Here is a 21797-nt window from a genome sequence, read left to right as displayed (position 1 = left end):
CGGGACTGAACAGTTTGCTGGCTCTCGCACTTGAGAAATCACAGACAATGACCATATCTAACAAAATATTTACACTATATCAAATGCATATTTTGTCTCTTTCATGGAGTGAGCAAAAAACCCCCAAGTTAGTGATATTTTTAACTAAAAATAGTTACCCGAAAGATTTTTTTTTCCCCCCTGGTAACACGGATCAAACTCAGGACTTTGTGCTTGCCAGGCAGGCGCGGTGCCACTGAGCTACATCCTCGGCCCTCAGAAGGCTTTTCAATGTTTAAAACATATTTGTTAATGTGCTGTTAAAGTACTGAAGGCTCACCTATACTTTCCATGTTTGTAACTACGGTACTGTCTCTAGTGTGTTCAGGCTGCTGTAACAAAATACCTTAGAATGGATAATTTATAAGCAACAGAAACTTCCTGCTCTTAACTCTGGAGGCCAAGTGCAGATCAAGGCGCCAGCAGACTCGATCTCATTCCTCACAGATGGAACCGTCTATGTCCTCACATGGCAAAGGCTCCCTCGGCCTCTTTCACAGAAGCGCTGATCCCATTCGTGTGGAGGAGTCTTCACCACCTAATCACCTCCCCAAGGCCCCGCCTAGTACTACACCACACTGCAGATGAGTTTCCACCAGCGATGTCAGAGGACACAGATAGACCACAGCAGGTACCTAAGGACACAGATCAAAATGATCCTGGACAGAAGAACAGGGTACACCCAGCTAAGGCAGCGGTCTGGAGGGCAACCCAGAAGCACAACAGTCTCAGCTTCGGCCAATGGCTAAATGAAACAGGCTTAGCTTGCAGTGCACTGCTTCTAAAGAGTACCCCTTCCCCTTTATTAACTGAACTATGGAGAGACCAGCTGTGCTGACAGAATCTGGAAAAGAGGCCACTGGCAGAGCCCACCTTGTTCTCCACTGCTCCAACGGTGTCTTTAAACTCAAGGGCCTGACGGAGCGCCCTTTCTGTGTAGGGTTTGGGAACGTTAGTGTTACACATAAATACAATGCCTCTGAACCTTAACAAACCTCTGGTCCTCTGCAATGACCCCTGCAGAACTGGCAGCAGCTGAAATCAGAAATAGAGGCTGGGACAGAGGCGGAGGTCAGCCAGCAGGGGATGCTCAGGACCAAATTACACACCTACCTTTTCTGACTATATCAGCCTTCAGCCCATGGCCTGGTGTCATATTAGCAGAGTAATTCTTACTGGCTCCATCTGTATTCTCATCCACCCCTAGTTCTCCTGATTCTTGCTTGAAAAGCTCTCACTTCACCCCTTCACTGAGGCCCCTGTACACAGAGGACCTGACTGTGTGCTTTCAGGTGAGCTCCTTATCCCTCATGCATGTCAGTTCCCTGCTCAATGGTGATAACTGCAGGGGGCTGTGAGTATTCAATGATACCTTTTGAAGCAGCTTAACTTTCAGCAAATGGATAGCGCATGTGCCATCGCCTCCCATAAACCAGAACCTCTGGCTGTGTTCTCTCTAATTTTAGGCTCCTTGATGACACGGGCTATAAATATTCCATTGCTTATTAATCAGTGCACTTGGCACAATTGGTTTTCTTTCTTGAGATTTCCAAAGACAGCAAGGGAGTCCTTGGGTGGTACTGTCTTTATCACCTGACTTCAAGGCAGGTGTGAGCAGATGAGTTGTTTATACGACAGTCTCTTAGTACATATTATGACACAGGTTCTAGTACTTCCTAGAGAAATGTCTCAGTAACCTCAAGAACTCTGCATCTTGACAAGCAGATGCATTTAATGGAATGTGTCTCTGGGCATGAGGCCAATACCATGCAGAAGACAAGTATGAAGTATTTTAAACTTGAAAGGGATCTAGAGACATGGCAATAATACAGGCAATAATACCTATGCTACACTTCATCACTTGTAAGATCTTCATGAAGGGCTAGGGAAACTTTAAAAAATTATATAGCATATTCTGTATATACCTTAACTTAAAAAACTGATCCATCAGTAAGTAGCAAGTTTTATGATTACAACTAACTCTACAGGGACTTAAAACTGTGTAAGAGCACAATTTCAAAGAGTAAAAAAATAAACTACTTGGTAGAGAGGAAGCAAAATACAGTATTTTAAATATAATAAAAACTTGGTTTTCAAACGTAAAGGAAGTATCCAATGTGTAATTTAGAAACAAAAGCTATTATGAACCAACTACTCAGGTTATAATGGGCATCTTTATTTTATCAATGGTTCTCTCAGATAAAACTGTAAATCCAGATGAAATTATGTTTCTAACAAATATGAAAATAATCCGAATAATAATGTATAAATTCTGAGCACTTAAAAGGGAAGACAGTTATGAATATTCCCAAACTCTCCTACAAGGTGGTTGCTTTTTTATAAGTACACACAAATTTCCCAGACTGACAAAGGATCCAAAGTCCATACATGTTTTTGTCCAGTAACATCTGAAAGATATGCGTGTGAACCCCTTCACCCTAAAACCTGAAAAGATAGGCCAGTCAGGGAGCTTTATCACCCTAGGCCAGCTAGCCGCCTCCCAACCTCAGACCTGGCCAGTGCTGCCAGCTATGTGCTGTGACCTCAGCTCCAGGAGTAAGTGGGTGTGGGTTTGGGGCTCTCCTCCCAGAGCTGAGCAAAAGGGCAAACAGATCCCTCCAGGGCCATGTGGCTCCTAGCAGAGAAGGAAAGCAGGGAGGCCAGCACTGTCCTCCTTACTCAGGGCTCATTCTTCTGCAATCAGTGCCCTCTAATGGACACAACCCTAAGGCCAAGGCCATTCCAAATGCAAGGCCAGCAATTAAGATACAGATTCTTCAGTCAGATATCAAGTGCACAGGAAATCATGCAGATTAAGCTTAGCTCCCCCTGACTGTTACCCTTCCTTAGCTAACCCTTACCTTGCCATCTGAGCACTTGCTGCTGAAGCGGGCAGGAGCCACGGGTAGGCACAACTGCCACTGACCACATGTACATGCTCTTAAGCTCTGCTGAGGCTTGGCACGACTGACACACATGTAGTGTAACAAGGCAGGAAAGAAAGGAGCCCTGACTGCTTCTGAGCAGTTCAGTCTGTTGTGGAAAACCTCTGAGGAAATGGCTGTCGTGATGTAGGCACACCTGGGCCAGGGCAAAACACTCACCCACGCTACTGCGTGTCCAGGCCGGCCATCCCATATGCTCCGTCTGTAAGAAGTTTTCTGCACTGAAGCCCCACCCCGATAGTCACCACACCGTGTGGATTCCTATTTCTAAGTAATTATTATTTTACAAATGTGTGAACAGATAACTCAGTCTTTATCAAAGAGGAGGACTATTCTAACAAAGCCCACCTCACAACAACATGCCCTAGGACGACCAACACGGTACCTTTCCTTTCAAATGCAGACGTACTTTCTTCAAATACCTCAGTTTTATATCATCACCAAGCAACATACCACCACAACGGCATCATACCAGCAGTATTTGCTGAGACATTATTTGGCTCTGTACTTGCAAGAGCGATACAGATTCACAATTCCTTATCCACAAAAAACTCTTGAAACTTCAAATACTTTTTCAAAACGTACTTCCAAAATTCTTGTCAATATAACTTGACCCAAAGCAAAGCTATTTATAGTCTCTATTGATCCCTTTAGTGTGAGTCTTTGTACATTTGGCTTTGGAAATGGTCATGCATTTGATGGGGGCAGGGGGTGCCCAGATTCCACTAGGCAAGTTATGCGGCATACACTGTCACCTTTCTAAACTTCAAAAAACTCTTATTTCCAAATCACATCTATTCCCAGCGGCTATAAATGTAAGAAAATATACTTTCATTACTGTCCCTTTTAAGCCAGAAAATGAGGCACAGAGAAGTTAATGCCCAAGAAAAGATTAGAACACAGGGCTTCTCAATATCAACTGTAGCTCTTAATCCCTACTTCTTGACACAGTAGCCAATGAATTCCACCTGAATGCCTTTAGAGACCTTCCAAGACCACAGTCCTAAACTCTAGGAGAGAAATCTTACATAAAACAACTAGAACACACCAAGTGAATAGCCAGAGAAAATATACAAACATTTGTCAACTTCAGCATCCATTTTAAAGAGATGTATAGTGAATAAATAAGTCTACTCTGTCATATAATACGTCTCTTAAAAATCACATTTAATGCACATAAAAATGAAAACAAGCTCATTCTATATTGATTCACAAGTACATGAAGCAAATGAAAAACAAAGATAATTCTAAAATAGTCTCAATTTGTTCTTTTTCATACAAAGTCAGTTTTCCAGTTATACAATATTAACGTCATATTACCCACCCTACATTCCATATATAACCAAAATATTAATTAAACCTGGTTTCATTTTAGTTATATCCTTGTTCAACCACTGTTGTGCTGAAACCACCTAGAAATGGAAATAAGTGTCCTGACCTTTCTGAACTATGGAATTAATGGTATTTAAGTGATATAATAAAGGATAACTGACCGACTAAGTGACATCGCTTCAAACTGTTAAACATAAGCAGGTGACCAAGGAGGGCTTTCACTTAGATAATGTTCGCTTTGGCTGGTGGTGTAGCATTAGTGCGAGGGTTCAATATTATTGTATTAATGAAACTGACACACAAAGAAAAAAGTCACAAATGAAATCTGAAGAGTAAAAACACTCAAGTCTAAGTTGCTGAAATCCACATAGGCATCCCGGGTTAAGCCGGCTTCCTCTTCTTAACGTGTGGAGCACGCTTTAGTCCTGAGGGCAGCGTCTTGGTCACGGTCTTCCCCTTCCAGGGAGACCAGCAACCCCATCCACTTCAAGACATGGGTCCCTGCACACAGAGACGCAAGCGAGGTGTGGGCAGCGGGGTGCAGCAGGCAGGGCTGAGGCTCAGGACGGTGCAGCAGAGCCCTTCTCCCTTGTCTCGCAACTTTAAAATCAGTCAGCCATGCTGCTGCTCTTGATTCTCAATGTAAAGCTGGCTGAATGGCCCCAGCAGTACCCACGCCACAGCCTGAATGTTTGGCTGCCTTGGAATCTCCTCTGCCAGATTAATTAGTCCACTGCCCTTAATCTCAGTCTCCCACAAAGTCTCAGGATGTGCACAAAATGTAGACAAATTTTCTGCCACAGCACAACACACAAGGCCTGGAGTCCAACTGCCAATGGAGTCTTGGATCCTGACTAAAACACCTGAAACCTCCCAAGCCTGTCTTTACTGTCTGCATTTCTATCCACATTCTGATCTGACCTCAGAACACAGTCTCCCATCCAGCTCAACTGACAGCATTCTACGGCCGCCTCTCCAGCCGGCAACCCCAAACCTTTCCCGACTCTTCCCATGAAACGCTTCGGATGGCTTCTGAGCCACGTGGTCAGGTAGCATCACAGCAACAGCCCCACTCCCAATACCAAAATCTATCATAATCACTTTCCATGTGGGTGAGACACAATACCCAGCATCCACAATTTAAGGGAGGACAGGTTTCTTTCGGCTCACGTTTCAGTCCATAGCTGGCTGGCTCCCAGGCGGGACGGCATGACACAAGGGCCTGGCGGAGGAACAGCTGATCACAGCACGTCAGGCAGAAAGCAGAGCACAAAGGGAGGAGGCAGGGAGGGAGATAAACCCTTCCCAGACACTCTTCAGTGCCCCGCCTCTTCCAACCAGACTCCTCCTAACAGCAAGACAGCTGTAAGACCCCACCATCCAAACACCTCCCTAAAATCACACATGAGGTTTGTGGGGACATCAAGATATAAACCATAACGTGCCACTAACCTAGAAACAAGCTGAGCAGTGTGGAGAGACAGCTTTTACTGGCTAAAGGTCAGCAGGCCCGACCCACAGGAAAACCGCGGGGTCACTTCCTTATAGACCTGATAGCTGGTTCACTGCCTCTTGGGAGCGTATTGTGACTTTCTTCTGCTACTGGAATTTAGCATGAAAGAATTGTTTTTTCATTCAAATAACTAATGTTCTTATTAGAGATCCCCTATACTTGCAAAATTGCTCTGCTCGGAAATTATCCCTTCCTTGTCCAGACAGACACTAGCTTAGTGGTGGCGAACCCATGGCACATGTGCCACAGTGTGCAGCCTGTTATCACTGTGAGCTCTGAAGGTTCACTGTCACTGCCCTAGTTCCCCAACATCAGGCAAAGCTTCCATTCCTACATGCAGATCTCCCAGGTCACCTGATTCCAGTGTAAGGTGAACCTTCTCCCACCACTCCAGACCTAACAAAACTTTGAACCCAAAAGGGTCTTTAGTTAGTAAAAGTGGGGAATTTCTTAGTTTTCCTTATTTACTCATTCAACAAATACTGACCATCGACTATTCCAGACACTTGGGAAGCCCCAGTGAACAAAATGCCAATGGCTGGCCCTGAGGACTTTAATTCCTGCTCTACAGGACATCTCCACAACCTGCATGGACATGTGCATGGAAAGCTCACCAGGCTACTGGGCTCTGCTCACTCGCTCCCTCCACTTCACTGCTCACACAGGACTGGAGCAATCTTTCTGAGGCACGGAGAACAGTGCTATCCAACTGCAACATCCACAGCATGAGTCAGAATGCACAGTACCAAGGCCCGTCAGGGTTTGAAGCTGACACAGTGAGGCAGGGAAAGGACTCCCCAGCAGCCTGGCTATGAGCAGCAAGAGAAAAGAAGGACCTAGGAGCCACAGGATGAGCCTGACACTAGGCTGATGGGGCCCTCGGCCCCCACCCCTGTCACATTTGGCTCTGGTACCAGTGGTCTAGCGTCCAGTGTGAGTTAGTCCATGTCTCTTCAACACTGTCCCAAAGCTTACAGAATCAAGTTCCAGTCCTTCATCATGGAGGCCACACGTTTCTAACTGGCTCCTTGACACTTTTTCCTCCACCCCTCCTTCCAACCGCACTGGACACCTAAAGCTTTGGGGACAAGCCCCACCCTTTCCTGTCCCTGCTCTCACTACAGTTTCTACTGCCCATTCCTCAACCTCCTAACTTTCCATGCAGCCTTCCAAGAGCGCCTCAGATTCATGTGAAAACTTCCCAAGTGCCTCCTACACCATGACTGTTGCTCGCACCACTCTTGCTTTGCATTCTTCCTTTCCAACAGATTCCTGTGCTTGAAAAGAATGTAGGCAAAGCTTTCAGGAATGCCCAGACTTGCACATGGCAAGCGGTCTTCAAGTAGGTAAGACAGCACGGCTGAAGGAGCGGTTTCCGGCACCCCTCACTGCCAAGCACCTGATAGACATCAGCCAAATGTATCCTTATCAAGATTATGTCTGTCAGTGACCAAAGACAGCAATGTTACATCTGAGCAGGCCGTGTTCTGATTAGACTACTAAGCCATCTGCTAAAAACAAACAAACAAACCCCAAAAAACATTCTGACTGCTCTCCAAGAAAAGGAACTTGGAACTCTTCACCACACTTAACTCTGTACCTTTTAAAGCACCACATATTCAATGATTTTGAAATGAAAAATGAGTATACATGAGAAAAATCTAGAGTGGACTACATTTTCTTGATCTTTGCAAAACAAATTTTGTGGGCTTTTTGTTTGTTTTGAGACATGTTCTCCCTCTTTGGCCTGGGCCCAAGAAATCTATTTTAGCTTCCTAAGTAGGCATGTACCTGGCTTGTTGGATCATTTTTTAGAGAATATCAGTTAATGGTCCAACCAACACCAGAGTGGAGGGAGTTCTTCCAGATGTGATTCCAAGAGGTTCATGTGTTTCTAGGAGAGGTCGCCCTGCCTGACGGGCTTCTTTTAGGGTAGTCAGCCGGCTTCAGGAAAAAGAGCTAAAGGGGCTATCTACCTCCTTGTTGTGTTACGGTAATTAAATCCCAACAGTCCGGGGAAAGCCAGGTGAATGGGACCGGTGAGGTAGAAAAAGAGTCAGATAGCATTTGCCTTGGACCACTTCCACGACTATTACCCCACCTGAACAAGTACAGTACTGTTCAACAAAAACAAATTACTTTTGAATAGAACAAAAGATGAGGCTGTGAAGTGACACAACTATTTACTCATTAATTCAACCACTCACTCACTGGCGGCTACTCTAACAGTAAACATACAACAGAGGAAATGTATGTATAATTTGATCATCAGGAAACATGGCAAAGGGGCTCTCATTTAAGTTAATGACAAAGGCTGCAAGCTGCTGCAGCCAGCAAGGCTTCCCACCCACTCACTCACCTGTGTTCTGATTTGGACATGTGGTAAGTGTGATCAGCTGCTTCAACTAGCTCCCCTATACCCCCTCCCTGACTTCCATCCCAAACTCCTATACAGAAGTTGTGGAAAATTAACTGCAAAATCAAAACTAAACATGTTTTAAAAACCAAACTCCCTACGCCATTCTCTTACACCCAGTTCTTCAGGGGCATGCTATTCATAGTTTGGCAGATGTCTTTCCAGTGCTTCTCCACAGAGAAACATTTACTCTTAGGCCTACTATTCACTAAGCTGCTCCTCTGTTCTCTCAGCAATGTTTACAGATGCTTTTTCATTACCCAAAAGCACCAAACAAAAGTTACTTAGGTATTTCTAATTGGCTTATTTATTGTTTTTGCCTGTACAAATCTGCCTTCTGCTGATAACATCTTTCTAAAAGTACTACTACTCTTTCCCTCATCTACCCTCAGCTTATTTCTCCTATGCTATGCTTAATATGGCAAAAACTTCCCTACCTGTTAGCAATTCCCTGAGTCTCAGAAACACATTTTGGGTTTGGATATCCTATTATCAAAGTGTTTACTTTGATTAACCTTCTCAGTTTTGCTCTCTGCTTCACAAGTAAACCCTACGTAGAAATTTCCTGTTTGCATAACAAGTCCAAACCAGTCTAGATTTTCAATCCAGAAAAAAATGTTCCTTTAATGAGCAATATCTATCTTCTACAGGATACTAATAGGACCATGTATACATGACGTGTACTGCAAAACCCTTTCTACCGCTGACATCTGACATAACCTACTGAGGGCAAAAAGCTGCCTTACAAGAACTTCCTTATAACAAGCACAATTACCTTTCCACCCAATGCTGTTTGCAAATTCAAGGGAGCTAAGTACTCAGTGACAAATTAGATGGCTAGACTCCTCAGGCTCTTCTGAAAGGCTTCCTTTGCTGTGCCTTCCCCTAACTTCACAGTCTAGCAGCTTACTCTTGGCCCACTGGAAATGAGTCCCCTTCAGAAAGTGCACTGGTCTAGGGCTGTGTTGTGATACTTGATCTGAGGGATATGAGGTAGGTGAGAAAATTCTTTAATAATTATAACTATTAACATTTCCTGGCCTATGAGAGTTTTTGAACAATTTAGAAAAACTAAAATTTGTGCTTTCAACCTGACAATTTCCATTCTCTCAAAAACCTCTCTTAGAAGCCCCTCTCTAATATTCTTTCCCTGGCTATTAGTTTCTTGAGCGAGGTCATCACCGTTAAGCAATATGAATAACATCAAAATGATCGTTCCTGAGGCACTTTGTAATCCCCAGAAAACTCAAAAAATAAAACAGAGCATAGAATGTAAAGATTACAAACTATAGCACGATTAAAAATATTTTGAATTTACCATGTTTACCTGATGGTTAGTGACGGGGAGAATCTTGTGTTCATGAGAATCCAGTACAATTCTCTAATATCCCATCCATTCCAGAGAAACTCCACTCACCGTAGACAACTCCTGTGAAGATGGTAGCTGAGAGCCTCGTGGGCCTCGACAACTCACATGGGCTCACTAGTGCTCCGGAAGAAAAGTGGTCTGACCCCAGACATTCCAGCAGGGCTGCAGGCCCACTTTCCGGGTGCCATGGGCATCCTCGTATATCCCAGAATTCCTTATCCCCAGAACTGGCATCTTGTTCACTTCCTGCTTTCCCCTCTATTTTAGGGCACGGACCTGAACAGTATCTTTATTTACCACCAAAGCTGTATCACATTTCACGTGCTGCTACAGCTTTAGCCCCCAACAAACCTCTATTTTGCAGAGAAGGCATAAGTAGGATGGGGACATGACTTACTCTTATTTTTGTAACAACAACAAAAAAGATGTTGACTGCTTAGAAATGAAATCATAAAATCATTTCACTAGTGAGACAACTATTAAGCACCTTCTGAGGACCACGACTGCATTAGCTAACAAACAGGAACAAAAGCATTACTAGCTTACTGCTTAAGGAATCAAAGAGCAGGCCAATCTGGGTTGTAAGAATACTCCAGTCCAGCACGACGAGATTACCCTCACAAGTAAACAGAGCTGGGATGGTGTGCTGAGACAGCAGAGCTCACAGGTTCTCCCTGCATCACCTCATGTGTTCGGTCACAGGAGCGGCGGCTGACAGCAGCCCATGCGTGCATTCACTCCTGGCCAGCGAAGAAGCTCCTGTTCTCGTAGTCCACTCCTCCACAGCACAGATAACCCCCAAACTCAACTCTGGAAGAGCCACTCTCCGTGAAGAGCACAGTGTGAAACCCACCTGCTGAACGTCCTGCTGGAAGACACACAGCTGTAGCCTCTGATGGAGCCGGACCTTGCGGTGCTGCCAGATGTTCTCAAGCTGTCGCTGGTGGTGCAGCACCTCGTGGATGACATCCAGGACGTGGTGCACGGCCTTCGAGTAGTTGGCAGAGGCCGTAAGGGAATCGGAGCTGCCAGGAGTCAAGGGTCGCTGGAGCTTGTCAAGGAGCGACTTCCCATCTTGGCTCACCTGCCCGCAAAGTAAGTGAGCAGTTATGCTGGGTGCGTGGCTTTGCCCAGGCTGGACTTCAGGTGCTGTTCTCAGTGCATGTGCACACTTGTACATCTCACACACTTACACACCACCAACCACAGTCTTACTCAAAGACTTATGTTTTATAGAATCCATCAATTATCCAGTAACATCACAAAACCAGATGCTGTAGAGCAAGCACCAAGTTAAAGGAACTTTCATTATCATACAATGCTGTAACATACTATTCTCAGTGAATATACATTCTATTTTGACTTTAATAACATGAATCAGCAAACATAAATTGCACTCCTAACATGTCTATGGGTTAGAATTGAAAAGTGAGAATGATCTCTTGGGACTGTATGATGAGAATACAACAGATTATCACAATGGAGCAAAATTTTAATGCTGACTGAAAATCTCAGGTAAAAAAATCTACAACCTAGCATTAGACAAAGAACATGTACTTAGACATTCTGACAAACTCAAAAGCAGTTTTACCACACGCGCACACACGCGCACACACGTGCACACGGGCTTGGTGGCACATGCCTATAATCCCAGTGCTCTGGGAGGCTGAGGATCGCCAAGTTCAAGTCCAGCCTGGGCAACTCAGTGACATCCCTTCTTACAAAATTAAAAAGGGCTGGGAGTGTAGTTGTAGAATTCTGGAAAGGCCCTGGGTTCAAACCCCGGTACCACAAAAACAAACAGTGCCGTTTCATTTGGTACATTCACTTTACAAAATCATTTTGATTAGAACGCCATGCTTTTTAAAAAGAGAGTTTGGTGTGATGGCTGTTAATTATCCAGGCCCAGGTAAACTGAAGACTAAGCAGAGAAGCAAGGAAGGGGTAGGACATGGGAGCAGCCGTCACGTGGTCTACACACAATGTGAGACTCCCAAGATGCTGCTGAAGGAACGACATGACCTGACCTGGCCACAGGGGGGCGCCTGGCGCATGTGAGGCCTTGTGGGGCCCTCTGCACCACCGTGAGACCCTTCCCAATCCAAAGCCCACCTGGGTGTTTAGCTAAAAGGGGAACAAACGGGGGCCCAAGTTACAGTGAGGGGAACACGAGGGACGGAGGCATGCCCCAGCTGACCGAGAGCTGCTACAGACCTAAAGCCAGCGGCGGAGGTGGCCTCCGAAACTTCCTAACCTCTCACTTCACCAATCTTCCCAGAAGCGTGGCTACGCAGGAAAGTAACACTTAGTTTTCAACATCTGCTCCTGGCAACAGTGCTGGTGTACCTTACAAAGACTTGGGGTTAAAATTCATCTAGCACACCCTGTAGCAAAACTTAAAGGGAAAATAAGCCCAGCCACAGGTAACAAGGTGAAAAGAACCACATTAGCCAGCGGGTTCGAGTCAGCTGAAACAAAACTTGTTAACAACATTAGGAAATGGAAGTCTCCTGGCTCGGGAGATGCAGGCTAATGACTGACAATAGAGGCACAGTGGCTGGCTGGGAAGGGCGAGGAGCAGCAGGTCCAGAGACGCAGGGCGCACTGAAATGAGCAGGACCAGCCAGAGGTGAAGGACTGTCTCGCTTTCTGCCATCACCTGACCTCGGCTCACTGACTTTTTTCTTTTTTTCCTTTTTTGCTTAGTTTTAACATCACTAATTTTGCCAGAAATGTACTAAAATATTAACAGAGGGAAGGCAGTGCTTGGGTTTTCTTTGGGACTTTACAGGTGCTGCTGACGATCCCCAAATACATCACCACAATAACACCACCTTGGTATTTGTGCCACCAGTTTAACATGTGCCTGCTCTGCATTTTCAGTTCCCACCATGTTCAATGGTTTTACCCGACCACTATCTAAATATCTATTTTTTCCTTTCCTCCTCTAGTGACAATGTACTTACACATTGTATCATCAATCACCTTTGTCTCTAACTTACCTTGTAGCACATACATAATTTATTTTTGTACACATATAAATGATACACAAAAGTAAAGTCCACATTCTACTTCACATTTTATTTCAGGATGGAAGAGCAGGCATCCTAATATCTGTTATACAATGGGGTTACCACACCTCTTGGAAATGGGAACTGTTCCTAGTTACCCACTTCACATGGTGCAGGCCCTGGAAAGAATTCCTTATAGTTGCCTCTTCTAAGTTCTACTCCTTATAATACACTGGGTCACACACAGAGAAGGATAGGATCTAGTGAGTGAGCAAGTGTCAGAATACACAGGTCAGAGGGGGAGGCACAAACCCACTCCAAAGTCCACTTGCCCCTCAACAGCCAAAACTCTACACTCAAGAATCACCAATACTCCAGCTCCATTTCCTAGCCTTACTGACTTACATAAATGGTCAATATACAGAAGTAAATAATGTTGAATGAGAATTCCAGGAAAGATATTTAGAGGGCTGAGTTGGCTGGTAGGTATGCTCATTCCCCCCTTGTCCCTTTCTCCTCGCTGCTTCCAAGAACTTGGATGAGACATCTGGAGCTTCAGCAGCTATCTATGACCCTGAGACAAATACAAGGACAGCAGCCCACCCGCTAAAAAAGGCAACATAGGAAGACAGAAGGACCCAGAGATCTTCTTACTAACAGAGCCACCACACTAGCCCTGGAATGCCATCCTTGGGCTTCTCCTACGGAAGCAGAAAGCCAATCTCTTAAGTGAATCCATTGTTCTGGATCTTAAACCATCAATGCACAAATGACAAATGTTCCTGCCCTCACAAAGTTTCCAAATAGGTATCCATGTGATCCCATTAATCTTCTGACAAAGGAGGAACAAGAGCAACAGTATTACAATAAATTCTTCTCCCTTAAGAGTCTCTGCAGCTGGCAGATCTCACGGACAGCAGGCTCCACAAGGTGCTTGCAGGAGTGGGGGTGGGGTGTCCGCCCAGAGGGTCAGGGGACAGGGACCTCACTCACTCAGGGCAGCTCAGCCCCACTCCACTCCACAAGGGATTCAAGGGTCCACATTGGTGCCGCTGTTGCCAGTGTTACGACACAGTGGTCCATTTTATTTCACCATAGCTTTTGCAGAACTGGGAATTTTAAAAGTATTATTTAAGCAATAACATGTTTCAGTAACTTTTAGCAACTTTCAGTCTTTATCTTTGTAAGTATGTGAAAAAATATGCAGATTAGTTGTTCTATTGCAAAAAAATGAAGATTTTAAATAGTACAGAATAAGCAGAAGAAAATTAATGAAAGACATTATTAAGTACAGAGCAGCCAAATTAAATCATATATGGTATATTTTAAGTAGTAAAACAATTAATAAAAGTTTATGGTATGTAACAGTTCTGAATTTCTTTATTGAACTATGTAAATAAGCTTACTTTAATTATGCCTTCTGCTTTTTGGTTTGTTTGTTGTGTTTGTTTGTTTGCTGAGATAGATCTGGTCTCGTTGTGTAGCCCAGGCTGGTCTCAAGCTCCCAGTGATCCTCCTGCCCCCGCCTCCCAAGTGGCAGGAGTACAGGCCTGCGCCAGCATGCCCAGCTTTGATTATCCATTCTGCTTAACACTGTTTCTGCTAGCACTCTCAGAGGCTGAGGCAGGAGGATCACAGGTTTGAACCCAATGTGGGCAACTTAGGAACTCTGTGAGACCCTGTCTCAAAATAAACTAGGGCTGTAGCTCAATGCAAGGCTCTGGGCTCAATCCCTAGAACCACCAAAAAAGTTAAAAAAAAAAAACAGAAAAAGCACAAAAACACTCTGTCTAGTTTCCTGGCACTCCAATGCTGCCCTGCCAGGGAAAACAGCTGCAAAAAGAAAACCAGCCTTCATTTTTAAATAGAAGGATTTTTTCCCATAATTTTAATGGATCAAATCAGCTCATTTTTCAATCTGTTCCTTGCTTTTCTTGGAATATACGACTTGTGGACTTGAATGGCCATCAAAATTAATTTTATAAAGATTAACATTTTATAAATATGTGAACTAATATGGTATAGTACCTAAATGAGTTAAGAAAAATGTAAGTACTAAAGCAAAACAAAGTAACTTGAGAAAATTTAAACTTTTTATCCTATCAAGGTATATTTCTTCTTAATATTTAATGTTTGCTCAAAATTTAGAATAATGGTCTGATTCTTGACTATTTACTTTTAATCAAAACTGCACATACAATTTGTAACTTGGGTCTCTTTCTGCATGCTGACCTAAAGAGAAGTTCCACAAAACTTCACAGAGGCTTGACTATTCTTACTTCCGTTTTTTTTGGTACCGGGGATTGAACTCGGGTCCTCGTGCTTGCTCAGCAGGCGGTGAAACCACTGAGCTAAATCCCCGGCCCTTACTTCTGCTTCTTGGATCTTTACATTGCCCATTAAATCAGATTCTGAGCTAAGAGTCCCTGGTAGAAGAGTCTTCCCTTGTCCAAAGGAGAATGCTGCTCTGATCTAATAGAACAGAATCTAGATGTCATTGCTCAAGACTGGAAAAGCAATAACCATCCAAAGACCAAATAAACATCGCAGAGATGGGTCGATTAGGTCCAAATGTAATGTTTTAGATCTAAGCGCTAGGACAGTCTGAAGACATAACAACAACAGGCAAAATATACAAAAAACTAAACTTAGTGTGTCATGAAAAAAGGAGGTTCTCCACAGCTTTTGCGAAATGAATGCACTCTTGGCCTGCTTTGATTCTCATGCAGGCTTGGTGCACCCATAGCCAGCCCAGCCCAGACCCTGAGGAAAGCCTGGGTGTGACTTCACTCTCCTCTCAACTCAGCAGGACCATTCTCATAGCAAGGTTCTGATAAAGGAGAAAAGAGAGAAACAAGCCAGCAGGTGAGCACTCAGCTTACTGCAGTGACAGGGGACACTTCTCAGCCAACACAAGGATGTTCATCACTAAGGAAGGAATTCAAGCCTGTCTCAGGATGCTACAGCAAGCAGCTCCTACCAACAAAACAGCCCAGGCCATGCCCCTCCTGAAAGGTCCTGCGCTGACAAGGATATTTTCCCGTGCCTCAAGGGGTCGTCCAGAAGAGGGGGGATGGCTTTTTCTGGGCAAACTTCTTACACGATGGACCTCCAGAGCGGATTTCTTTCAGCTATTCATTTTCTCACTCAAAACCAGATCAGTGTAACTTGGACCTTCTCTGACACTTCTCCTGGGATTATCAGAAAAGAAAAACCAAAACAGGAAACTGCTGCAGCAACCCAGCGATGTGCACCTGGCACATGTGTTCTGTGGACTGCACATGGGCTTGGCTTTTGTTGCTCCTACATTTCATGCCCTTGCAAGGCCTCCAGCTGGCTTTGGGGCAGGGAGAATTACCACCATCATGTGGACTGTTGGCTCTGACGCTGTGGCATAAGTGGACAGCAGTGCTCGGCATGTCATCAGCAACTGCACTCTTTACTGAGGCTTTGAAAGGACTGCTTTATAAGCGGTGCTACAGAAGAGACCCAGCTTCCATGTACATCGCAGGTGATTTAAATAAGGTTATTACTGAGGTGATTCATTTTGCTGGTTTCTGTCAGGTAGTAACACTAACCACACCCACACCCATTTATACAGTGCCTTAAAAGAGAAGACTGGCCAGCTTCACAGGCAGCGAATCAGGAGGCCCTGCTGACGTGCACACTAAGTCAGTGTACTCATAAACAGAGAAATCAAAGCACAAACTAAAGCCTGAAGTCACACAGAATCAGGACAGGCCGCACCATGTGGCACGTCTTCCTTCTCCTGCTCCAGGCCTGCAGCAGCCACAGCCATTTGGTGGACACTCACTAAGTGGGCTCATTTGAAATTCACACAGTATTTAGGTGATGGGGACATACTGACGGGAAATCAGTCATGAATTTAGTATGCTAAAAAACTAGTAAATGAGTGGTTTAGTTAAAATCAAGTACTGAAAATGACTGCGCTACATGCTATTTCTAAACCACTGGTCACCTCAGTCAGCTGAAGTCACTGCTTCCCTTCTCCTATGACCAACTACAGCAAACAATATGGACCCAAACCTGGCAAGCTGGAGCAAGAAAGTGCTCAGGAGGCAGGCATACTCCTGTCGCTCGAAAACAAACACAAGCAACAAGGGACAGGCCTAATTAAACAGCAAAGCAGGTGTTTGTGTTCTGAAAAAATGTTGGAAAGGTTTCCCACAGCAAACTTACATCAAAGACAAGAAACTATGGTCAGTGTTTAAACAAAAAATAGCGTGAAAGGGGAGAGAAGAAGGAAGAGGGATGAAGGGAGGAAGGAGGAAGGAGGCAAGGAACCAGTCCCATTTGGAAACACAGCTACCTCTAAAGGGCCCTGCATCTGGCTGAATGCACAGCACACACACAGCAAGGGCTCCCTATCAGTGAGACCCACAGCTTCTCCGAACAAGGGAAGGAAATACTTCTCAGCATGTGGTCTGTAGATCATCTGTATTACAGTCACTAGATCCCTCGGGAAAGCCACTGAGAGCAGAGTTACTGTCTCAGAGGAAAGATTAGGAGAAACTGGATTTTTAAACAAAATCTGAAAACAATGATTTAGGAAACAAACAAACATCACTTAACTAAAGCAGTTCTGCTGGAGAAGATGAGGAAGTGAGACACTGAGGGACATCAGTGCCAGGCTGTCTAAGGAAGTGGGGTAGGGGTGGGAGGGATGGGAGGTAAAGAAGCCAGACAGAATAGTTGGAAGACTAATTGAACAAATAAGTTAACATACTGAGGACAACAGAAATCAGGCTTCTCGCTGTCTGAAAAAGGGAAAAGCTAGAAAGAAACCTTGTGGCACTGAATTCGAAATGGAAGAACCAGTACCAGTATGTTTTAAAAATACAGACAGATATAGATATTGCAATAATTTTAGATGTGTAAGTGTGCATGTAAATGGAGAGATGGATGAGTGAGGAGACGAATGAATGGTGGTTGGACAGATGGATGGTTGAGTGGGTGGGTGGAGGGATAGACAGATGGATAGGTGGGGGGGGTGGACAGATGAGTGTGTGGGTGGGTGAATGGGTAAATAAATAGGTGAATGGGTGCAGTGTGTGGCCAGATTGATAGGTGGAGGGCTGGGGATTCAGCTCAGTGGCTCCACCACCTGCCTTGTAAGCTCAGGGTCCCGAGTTCGAGTTCGATCCCTGGTACCAAAAACAAAAACAAAAAAAGAAAGAAAACAGACTGATAGGCGGATGATGAGTGGGTACATTTCCACGTACAAGTTTCCTGACTCTCTGGCTTCAAGGGCCTAGAGGTATCGAATGGTTGTTTGCTCCTCTTAAGCAAACAAGCATTCTAGTCTTACTTCCTACATACCATACAACAATGCAAGGAATGATTCCATTCCACAATATGCCTAATCCTGGGGATGGGTAGGGAGAGTACAAAATAAGCCTGGAGCATCTTAGTATAGCAGGAAGTAAAGGAGTGCTCAAAGGACACAGAAAGGGGCTCCAACTAACCATATCCAGACAATTAGGCATCAAAATGGAATACCAGACCATAATCTATAGACAATTAGGCATTGAAATGGAATACCAGACCATAATCTATTGAAGATAGTATGATTTCATAAGGAGGGGAGAAAGCAAAGAAGGAAGGGGGTAGAGGAGAGGAGGAGGAGAGGAGAGAGAGGAAGAAATGCTTCTACCTTAAGGCAGAAAGCTGGCTATAAATATACAAGAAATAAAGGACATAAGTGACTGTCATCAGAATTATGGAGGATATGAGCAGAATAGTCAGTGAAAGCTATGGCAGTGAGGAACAGAGATCAGTGTTACATCACTCTACCTCTCCACAAAATGCTCAGAACAAAGTTTTAAAATGGTAACTGTACATTGGAGAAACTTCGCAGACATCAAGCCGATGAGTGCCAAGGGTGAGGGGCCTGCTTTTATGACAGCAGAACACAAACCCACCAAGACAGGGTGGTCTGCATGGCCCACAGGAGGACTGAATGCACTTGGGAGGTAGAGAATCAGGCTAAGAATGGAAGGTCTGTACATAAGACTATCAAAGACATAAAGGCAAGAAAAGACTAAAGAATGCCCCATTTGGAAGAGGACTGAAGAGACATGTCAACCAAACGTAGTGCATGCTGCTGGACAGCATCCTGGACCAGGAAATAGAGAGAGACATTTCTGCCAGAGCTGGAGAAATATGAATAGGGTCTGTGGATAAGAGAGTCATCAGTCATGTTGAGAGAAAGGTGAGGAGGAAGAGAGGGCAGAGCAATTAAACATTATGTACTGCAAATAAATAATAAACTAATAAAAAGAGAAGCATGCTCTATTAAATACTATCATAAAACAATTAGGAAATAAGGGTCTAGGGAATGTGAGAGTTCTTTGTACCATTCAATCATTTTTCTGTAGGCTTGACATTATTCTAAAATTTAAATAATTGAAAAGACAAAAATGTGTTATGTTCTACTGAAAGTTTTCTCAGTCTATCCAGTTTAAATTAATGTCTCATCTTTACAGTTCTATTGTAAACATGTACACAGGCTAAATTTCTCAACTTAAGACTGCAGCCTAGGAGGCTCTTTACTTTCCCTCTGATCATTTGTATTAACAGTAGAAATTTAAACTGAATAAAACTGCACCACATTAAATATAAGTTTCCATTTCAGGATGCCTTGTTTTTACATAATGGAGTGGTAACAATTAGACATTCTGTACTTGGCTTTAAGTGCCAAGGGCAACAGGCAGACTGAACTGAACAGCTTAGTGCAAGGTGACAAGGGCAAGCTCAAGGTGGTTCTGATGCGCACCATGTAGTCTCTTGCTTGGTTCCATAAGCGAAGATTAGAACTGGGTCTAAAGAAAGAGACTGGCAGAATGGGTCAGGAAGCAAGATCCAACAATATGCTACATACAAGAAACACACTTAATTCAAAAAGAAACTCACAGACTGAAAGTTAAAGGGTGGAAAACAATATTCCACGTGACAGGAACCTGAAAAAAAGCAGGACCAGCTATCCTCTTTGCAGATCAAGTGGATTTCAAACCAACACTGATTAAGAAGGACACTACATTCTTGTAAACAGAACAATCCAAGAGGAAAAGATGACAATCATAAACATATATGCACCAAACACTAGTGCACCCAACTATATAAAACAAATACTAACAGACATAAAAAATCAAATAAGCACTAACAGTAGTGGGGGACCTCAATACTCCACTGTCAAAAATACATAGATCAACTAGACAAAAAAGTAAGCAACAAAATACTAGAACTCAATCAAACTCCTGAACAAATGAACTTAACAGATGTTTACTGAGTGTTCCACACCACAAAATCAGAATACACATTCTTTTCAGCTGCACATGGGTCGTTCTCCAAAATAGGCCACATACTCGCTCATAGAACATGTTTCAGTAAGTGCAAAGGTAATGAAGTTATCCCCTGTATATTATCAGACCATACTGCAATGAAATTGGAGATCAATAGCAAAAGAAACCCCAAGAATTTCATAAACACATGGAAGTTGAACAACACACTTCTGAACAACCAATGGTTTACAGAGAAAATTAAAGAAGAAATCAGTTCCTACAATTAAATGACAATGCCAACAAATCAAATGACAACATATTGGAATCTATGGGACACAATGAAAGCAGTCTTAAGAGGGAAAGTGAATACTCACATGAGGAAAACAGAGCGAGGTCAATTACACAACCTGATGCTGAACCTCAAGCTTCTAGAAAAAGAAGCGCAGGACAAACCCAAAGCTCATACAAGGGAGGAAACTATAAAGATCAGGGCAGAAATCAATGCAATGGAGACTAAGAGAACGATACAAAAAATCAATGAAGCCAAGAGTTGGATCTTCGAAAGAATAAACAAAATTGACAAACCCTTAGCCAACCGTGTCAGAAAAAGGAAAGAAAAGGTCCAAATCCATGCATTCAGGAATGAAAAGGGTGAAATTACAACAGAGCCAGTAGAAATCCAGAGGATCATCAATACCTACTTTGAGAACCTATACGCCAATAAGATGGAAAACACAGAAGAAATGGATAGATTCCTAGATACATATGAATTACCAAAGTTGAACAAAGAAGACCTAAAAATTCTGAACAACCCAATATCAACCAATGAAATTGAAAATGTAATTAAAAACTTATCAACTAAGAAAAGCCCGGGCCCTGATGGCTTCACTGCTGAATTCTACAAGACATTTAGAGAGGAACTGCTGCCACTACTGTTTAAACTCTTCAATGAAATTGAAAGGGAAGCAATACTCCTGAATTCATTCCTGGAAGGAAACATCACCTTGATCTCGAAAGCAGAGAAAGACCCAACTGAAAAAGAGAACTACAGGCCATAAAATGGAGTACTACACAGCCATAAAAAATGAGAAATTAAGAGACATTTATAGCTAAATGGATGCACATTGAGGCAATACTCTTAAATGAAAATAAATAGGACACACATGTGTAAATACCAAATAGTTTCTCTACTGTGAGAAAGTGAAAGTGTAAATAAGGACTAAAAGGTATAATAGATCATGTGAAATAGGAAGAAAAGGGGCAAAGGGGAAGGGGAACTGGGAGGGGTAGGGGAAAGGAAAGAAGGGAATGGAATTAATATGAGAAAATTAAAAAATGGAAACAAAGTGTTTGTAAATAGGGAAGGATGGAGGGGTTGAAGGGAGGGCAGGGAATGGGGAAAAAAATAAGAACCAAGACAGATTATGTAAAGGTACAAATTTCCAATGATGAATATAACTATATTATATACCTAAAATGTACCAATAAAATTCATTAAAAAAATTCCCATCTTACAAATGGAAAAACTAAAGCACCATAAGGTTTCATAATGTGTCAGATGTGGTCTAGCTATTAAATGGTGAAGCAGCATTAGTCCCCAAAAGGAAAGGGTTCAGGTTAAGCAAAAAGTAGCAGGTATGAACTACATATTCAACAGGACACACTGTGGGTTATCCATATACTGTAATCTAATAATGAACATTTGAAAGTCTTGAAAGAGATGTTTGTATCAAATACTCATTAATATATTTCACTTCATAAACTGGAGGCTTGTACTAATATTTAGAATTTCATTCATTAGCATATATATATTTTTTAAATTTGCTTTTTTTCATGAAAGAAAAAAAAAAAGCAAATACTCAAACCATTTC

General features: G+C 43.2%; 1 protein-coding gene across 1 annotated transcript in view; it reads right to left on the bottom strand.

The window, feature by feature from the left end:
• The window catches only part of Trio (trio Rho guanine nucleotide exchange factor), a 314560-nt gene that overhangs the window by 151845 nt on the left and 140918 nt on the right, over positions 1-21797 (bottom strand). The window contains 1 exon segment of the mRNA XM_004845192.4: positions 10468-10698. Within this exon segment, the coding sequence (XP_004845249.2) occupies positions 10468-10698 (231 nt within the window).

Source organism: Heterocephalus glaber, unplaced genomic scaffold (assembly GCF_053883595.1).
Source record: "Heterocephalus glaber isolate CG9 unplaced genomic scaffold, H.glaber_assembly_v1.0 deba00001538, whole genome shotgun sequence".
Taxonomy (NCBI): Eukaryota; Metazoa; Chordata; class Mammalia; order Rodentia; family Bathyergidae; genus Heterocephalus; species Heterocephalus glaber.
Note: the sequence above shows the minus strand (reverse complement) of the source record. Positions and strands in the feature narration are given on the sequence as shown.